The 7520-nt window shown below is 45.2% G+C and overlaps 1 protein-coding gene across 1 annotated transcript in view; it reads left to right on the top strand.

The window, feature by feature from the left end:
- Positions 1-6518, top strand: part of PPP1R3B (protein phosphatase 1 regulatory subunit 3B) — a 16923-nt gene extending 10405 nt beyond the window's left edge. The window contains exon 3 of the mRNA XM_015425702.1: positions 5241-6518. Within this exon, the coding sequence (XP_015281188.1) occupies positions 5241-6132 (892 nt within the window). The 3' untranslated portion in view covers positions 6133-6518. The remainder of the gene's footprint in view (positions 1-5240) is intronic.
- Positions 6519-7520: the final 1002 nt, after the last annotated feature.

Here is a 7520-nt window from a genome sequence, read left to right as displayed (position 1 = left end):
CGTTTGCAAACGGTTAGGCAGTAAGCCGCTGGCCCTGAATGACGTCGCAGTCTTGGGCTCATAAAGAAATCTGTTATATAGTCTGGCATCTGGATTCGCTGTTAGCGTTAGACGTGTTTGGCTTCAGTTTACAACCTGATTCTTTTGGTAATCTTCGCTCTGTAGATTATCAGGTTGTTGATAACAGCTTTCCTGTCCGGGGCGTGTTGGAATTGAAAGCGATGAGCCGGCCGCCAGAATGGGCACCCCGTTTGCCAGTGGCTTGGGGGGTGGGGGGATCCTGTTTAGTAATCTTGCCCCCATCTTCAACTTTAAACTGAGAGATGTAAAACTTTTGGGAATTTTTGAAGCAATTGGGGGGCATCCCCCCCCCGGATTTTTTTGGGAGGGATGGAAATGTTGAGAAAATTGAAATATATGCAATACTTGGTTTCCTATCAACGCTCGGCTTATTTTACTGCTTTAACTACATCAGATGCATAATAGAATATAAAATCGTGCTCTTATGTTTATGGAATTTACAAGTTTATATGCCTGTGGGAGCAATCTTAACTTAAGTAGGTCTGTGCTGAAATAAATATCATTTTATTCAGTGGGGCTTACTTTCAGGAAAGGTTTTTTAGGATGGCAGGTTTGGCTTTCTACTAACAAAATTGCAAATAATTCTCATACTTGAGAGAAAACAGCAGCACCATCTGCTGCCTTATCACATAGATCTTAATTTTTGCCACCTGAAAGGTAGAAGCAGGGAGGCTCAGTTGGGCAGTTGAGGGAGAAGTGGGAGGTGATTGGCATCATGCAGATGCCATTACGTCACTTCTGGCATAACCCAGTGATGTCATCATGTCAGGAAACATTCTAGCATTCACCCCAAACTCTATGGTTAAACCATAGAGTTTGGGGTAAATGTTAGCGCCAGTGGCCAGCCTTGGGCTGGTGGCCCTAGGTAAGAAAAAAATAAAACTTGAAATGATTTAAAAATATATGTATTATTTGTGCAGAAACGATCTCATACAGTCACAATATTCCTGGCAGTATAGTTGGACACCATTAAACTTTATACCTTTTTTGACAGTGTTAAATTTTTCGATGTGTTATCACTATACACATTATGACATTAACTATGGACAAAACGTTCAAATGTGACAAATATCTTTCAAAATATGTTTTATGATTACTCTAATCCCAGGGATTATTATGTAATGCTGTAGATTCTTATGTTAAGACGTTCATGCTGTGTGTTTTGAGTGAGTAAAACTAGGTCTTTAAAAGCAAGTCATTCATTGCACAAGGGAAAAAAAACATTCATAGGAGTCTCTCCTCCCTGCCCTCCCAGTTTCTAATTTTTTTCCCTCTGGAAAAGTTTTTAGAAGGTCTTGGGGTGGGGCAGGGTTGCTATCTTTGGGTTGGGAAATACCTGGAGACTGGGGGGGGGACCCTAAGGAGCGGGGATTTGGGGAGGTGAGGGACTTGGGTGGGGTATAATGACATAGAATTCACTCTCCAAAGCAGCCATTTTCTAGAGGTGAACCGATCTCTGTCAGCTGGAGACTGTAATAGCGGAAGACCTCCATCCACCACCTGGAGGTTGGCAGTCCTAGGTGGGGGAGAACAATTCCACCCCCCTTGGTCCTTCGGTTCTTTCCCGGTATAAATGCATTCTGCTGAAATTGCATTTCTCAGGCTGAGACTTTGGCTTCTGTGCCACTGATGTTCGTCTGAGTTGTAGAATATTCAGAACCGAATCCTGGGCGAACGCCGACTTATTAGTTGCTTGTGTTAGCTCAGCAGTGTTTGGTTCTTAATTTAATCTTTCATGCCCCAACAGGCCTCTGAAGTAGTCATGCTCACAGCATGAATTTGGCATTTTTCCCAATGAATGGGCCTTGTTTCCTCTGTGTGTGTGTGTGTGTGTGGCTCATTTAATTTTTTTCTTCTTTAACTTTTCATACTCTGATTTCTTTCTGGCCTGCACAGCTGACAAGGACATTAACCAAAAGGGAAGCAAAGTCCTCTGTGTCTACCTTTTCTGGGTCTGGAGGTTTAATAAAAGAAACACACCGTAAAGAGTGCCTGAGGGGGGGGGGGATGGGTCCTGTCATCTCTTGCGTTAACCTCAGACATATTTCTCGGCAAACGTTAGGAGAGCGGCGAAATTTTCGAAATGTCTCAATGCTTTATGACCTCTAAACCAAGCCAACAGGATGTGTGTCTGCCCTGGCTTCCTTTTCCCCCAAAGTTCAAGAAGTCATTCCGGGCCTTTATAGCCTCTGCTCCTTCCACTGTTACTTCCTGTTTTCTGCACACCCAAAGAGAGCGTCCAGCCTTCAGGGGTGTGGAGAACTAGCTGAAGAAGTGCTGGCAGAGAGCGCTGGCTTGAGGGGCCCTGTGTTCCAGTAGCAGTGGAATACCGCGAGCAGGTTTACGTCCTAACTCCTTGGGAGGACGGAAAAGAATGCCGCAGAATGGAGTGAGATTTGGATCCGGCAGCTTCTGGGTTTCAGGGTGAGCACGCTGAGGACATACGTTGATTGGCTCTTCGCTTTGGTCTGAACGCCTGTGCATGCTGGCTGTTAACAGAGGGAGTGTTGTTTCTTAGGAAGAACATCTCTGTTAACTTCTTTTTTTAAAATCTGAGTTGGCTTTGGTTGAGAGGGAATGTTTGGCATCAACGATTGAGGTGAAATGTCGGGGAGGACTGTGCTGGAGCTGGAATGTTGCTCTGTATTCTCTGTGTTCAACTTCCGTGTTACGATTAGGGCCCAGGAAATTAAGGGAACTGACAGTGCAGTCCTGAACAGAGTCCCACCCTTCACTTCACTGGAAAAGGCTGCAACGCTGCTTAGGACAGCACTGCTTGTTCAGCTTGGGTGGTGCCCATCAAGATGGCAGGATGGGCTTCAATCACTGATTTAAATCATTACTTACAGCCCCTGGCGGGGGGGGGGAGAGAGAACATTTTAAAATCGTGTTCCGTCTAGGGCTGCCAAATGTGGGCGGGGGGCGGGGAATCTTTGAAGCCCCGATTTCCGATGTGGCGGAATCGGGGCCCGGGGGAACCCCGCCCCCGGTGTGCGCATCACTAGCAAGTGACGTGGGCACGCCGGGCACGCTTGGGGCGGGGCCACGGCCATACAAGGGAAAACTCCTATGTTTTTCCCTTGTATGGCCGTGGCCCCGCCCCCAGCGTGCCCAGCGTGCCCATGTCACTTCCGGGTGATGTGCGCGCACTTTGCGCGCGCGCCCAACCCCGACGCCAGCCGGGAGCCGCCCGCTCCCGGTGAAGATGGATTTGGCAACCCTAGTTCCGTCATCTTGTAATTGGGGTATCGTTCTGTGAGTACTTGCAGTAATGGGTCACTGCAGCAACACGGCTGTGCAACTAAAGGGATCCCTTTTTATAATTACCAATAGGAATAGCCAGACTAGCCTGAGCTTGTTAGAGATCAGAAGCTAAGAGGGTCAGCCATGGTTAGTGCTTGGATGGGAGACCACCAAGAACATCTAGGTAGGGCTACCAAGCAGAGGCAGGCAATGGCAAACCACCTCTTCTCATCTCTTCCCATGAAAACCCTATGAGGGCTCGTCATGAGTCAGTTCGTGTTGTGACTTGACAGCACACTACTACTACTACTACTACTACTACTTCTACTACTACTTCTACTACTACTCTCAAAATAAACCCCATTTGTGCTATAGAATTATACCTGCTTCAGGGCAAAAGGGGGAAATAATAGCCAAACAGAAGTCCCTGAATTCTACCTGCACATGTTTTAAGGATGTTTAGCAAGACTGCTTGCTCTGATACTTTTTGGAAGCAAAAACTGGTTGTTTAACAGGCAGAGAAAGCGGAAAGTGTCTATGGTATTTGGCTGGTTGGTTGGTTATCAATATTCATAATTGTCATGCTAAAACATTACCTGTGGTGTCAGACTTCTAATGTTTGATTTCAAGAATCCAATAATCTTTTTGTGTAGCAAAAACAGGTTTTGACTGGATATGTTTTGAGGTCACGTATTCATCTTTTAAAAGCTATCTTTTCTATTTATTTATAGTCTGCCTTTGTCAATGAGACTCAAAGTGGATTAGGCAGCGTAAGAGTGCAGTCAACAGGATGAGACATCATTACGCAATATGATAGGACTTGGTTTTAAGTACTGCAGTATTTTACAGTAAATATGCATATGGAGCTGCGGTGGCTCAAGTGGTTAAGACGCTGAACTGCAGGCTGTGGAAGGTCGGTAGTTCAGCAGTTCGAGACCCGAGTTGCCGCATGACGGAGTGAGCTCCTGTCTCTAGTTCCAGCTCCTGCTAACCTAGCAGTTCGAAAGCAAGAAATTGCCAGTAGATAAATAGGTACCACCCCAGTGGGAAGGTAACAGCGTTCCGTGCGCCTTGGTGTTTAGTCATGCTGGCCACATGACCACGGAAACGTCTTCGGACAGCGCTGGCTCTTCGGCTTTGAAACAGAGATAAGCACCGCAAACCTAGAGTTGGATTTGACTGGCTTTCGAGCAAGGGAAACTTTACCTTTAACTTTTTATGCATATGGCAAACTAGCCACAATGGTGAAGCATGTACGGAAACATTTTTGAAGGGGACAAACTCTTTAAGCCATTCAGACATGTTTAAGAGATGTAGACTATAATATGTTGTTCTGACCGGGAAAGTGAAGGGGACAAACTCTTTAAGCCATTCAGACCTGTTTAAGAGACTATAATATGTTGTTCTGACCAGGAAGGTGCAGGCTAGCTTGATCTTGTTAAATCTTGGAAGTTAAGCAGGGTTGGTTAGTATTTGGATTGGAGACCACCAACGAAGTCCAGAGTCGCTATGCAGAGGCAGGCAATGGCAAACCACCTCTGAACATCTCTTGCCTTGAAAACCCTAATGGATCGCCATAAGTTGGCTGGAACTTGATGGCAAGAAAAAAGACTTTAATATGTTAATTTCACATTGCAACCAGATCACTTTAAAACGCGTATTTTGAATACCTTCAAAAATCTGTGATGTAATTGCTGGTATCTTTGTAAGTTGCACTAATGTGCACATCCAAAAATGGAAAGTGTAAATGCAGCAAAGTTTGTGTTACAGATGTATGTATTGTACAAATACATTTCTTCGAGAGCTGGGTCTAGCTCATTGGTAAATGTACGAAAATTGAGTTTGTTGCTCCATTCCAGGTGAAATGGCCAAACACTAACTTATTGCCCTTATTCCTTTGTTTTTTTTCTTTTCAGAATACTGAACTCCACTCCTCACAAGTCCACAATGGCAGTGGATGTTGCAATGCAGTTGTACCTGCGCTCGCCCTCTTTCCGAAGGGACAGCTTTGCTTACAAAATCGCTCCGAAGCCCAAAAAGCCTTTGCGGCCCTGCATCCATTTAAACAATAGAATGGAGTTAAATGACCTGGGAGCAGAAGTCCAAAAACTACAGAACGCCAAAGTAAAAAAGAGGGTATCCTTTGCAGACACCAGGGGCTTGGCTCTGACGATGGTGAAAGTGTTCTCTGAGTTCGATGACCCGTTGGATATTCCATTTAACATCACGGAATTAATAGACAACATTGTGGGCCTGACAACGGCAGACAGGGACGATTTTGTCTTGGATTTTGTACAGCCTTCCGCCGACTATTTGGACTTCCGCAATCGCCTCCAGGCGGACTATGTCTGCCTTGAGAACTGCATGCTGAAAGATAAAGCTATCTCTGGCACCGTGAAAGTTAGGAATCTTGTGTTTGAGAAGGCTGTGAAGATCCGGATGACATTCGACACCTGGAAAACCTTCACAGACTATCCATGCCAGTATGTCAAAGACACGTATGCGGGTTCAGATAAGGACACCTTCTCTTTTGAGATCAGCTTGCCCAAGAAAGTTCCGCCCCACGAAAGGATGGAGTTTGCAGTGTGTTATGAAAGTGACGGCAGAGTGTACTGGGATAGCAACAAAGGCCAGAATTACAGGATCATGCGGTCAGAACTGAAATCCGCCCTGGAGATTTCCCAACCTCAGAGCGAATCTGGTTTTGGGATTGCCTTTGACCAGTTTGGAAGTCCAAGGTGCTCCTACGGCTTATTTCCTGAATGGCCAAGTTATTCAGGGTATGAAAAGCGCGGGCCTTATTACTGAATGAAAGACATGGTCTGTGTATTTAAATGTATGAGGTTTTTAAGGGGAGAAAAACTTGGCATTTGCTGCGATGCGATGGTCGCCAAAGGTGTGTGTTTATAGAGCTGCAGAAAGTGAAACGCAAGGGACTCGTGAAATGCCTGACTGCAGATAGGCTGTTCTTGCATTGAACAGCTAGAAGAAACGGGAGAGGTCATTCGTGTTTCGGAACACCACTGCTTGCCTCCCAGTCCAGTCCAACGCTCATTGCTTCGGTTCAGGCACTGTTTTGCTTGTTCATCAGTGCGAGGTACGTTGCAATATTGCAAACTGATTTTGGAGGAAGACTCCCCCCTTTTTGCATTATGGAGACAGAGTTGGCTGTTCCTCACGAGAAACCATAGAGGTGGCAGCCTGTGGGTTGGGAGCAGAGCCCCCTAACTGGGTTGTCGATCCATGGGAGACCAAGACTTTTTCTTTTTGGCGCAAAACAGAAGACGCTGTAAAATCGCCATTAGAAATGGAACAATGACTGTACTTCCTTCCATATTAGGAAATGCTTTCATTTCTGGGGAAGATACCAGGGTGCTTACTCACCATTCTGCCTGCATTTCTGTCTTCCAGAAAAGAACGAAATGTATTCCTTAAAATAGCAGTGGTGGAGGTGTCTTTCTGTAGGACAGTCATGTAATTGTGTCGCTTCAGAGCAAGCATACGTTAGCATACGATCGGGGCTTCCATTTTATTTTTCAGCCTGAAAAGAAACCTGTTTTGCTTTAATGTGCCTTGACAAATTTCACTTTATTGGGGGGGAAGGTAGGCAAGAAGTATACTTTTGTAAAAAAATCTATAACTTCCTGTGCTACCATCTTATTTAAATATACAGCCCCCCCCACCATGTGGCCTGATAGATGCCGCTGTTTTTGTTTTTCTTTTACTACCGTTTTTAATTAACGTTTATACAGTGGTTACAGATTGGAACCATGTTACTGACAGGATATTGAATAAAGGTTATTGATTGTATATAAGGGATATTTGTTACTTCCGGTTTCGCATCCTCCACCATGTAGATAAATGGGGGGGGTTTTTTAGAAACAACCAAGGATATCTCGTTCCTGCAAGGCAAAATTGCCCCTCCCCCGCAGCCAAAATTCCACAGACTTCCTCCTCTTTAAATCACACAATTGTTTGTCATTGGCAAATTATTCCAGTAGCACCTTTTGTCCTACCACTCAGCCAAGTGTGAAGTTTTCCAAAATGCTTTCCTCCAACGGAAGAGGCTCTTAGAAGTCAGCAGACGATGGCAGACTTGGCTGAGCAGGAATGGTAGGATAAAAGCTGAGGTTTCCTGGTTCAGCGGGATCTCCATTCCCAAGCCCTTCTTAATGTGATTTGTAAAACACTAATGG

Source organism: Gekko japonicus, unplaced genomic scaffold, assembly GCF_001447785.1.
Source record: "Gekko japonicus isolate JY-2015 unplaced genomic scaffold, Gekko_japonicus_V1.1 scaffold1416, whole genome shotgun sequence".
Lineage (NCBI taxonomy): Eukaryota > Metazoa > Chordata > Lepidosauria > Squamata > Gekkonidae > Gekko > Gekko japonicus.
Note: the sequence above shows the minus strand (reverse complement) of the source record. Positions and strands in the feature narration are given on the sequence as shown.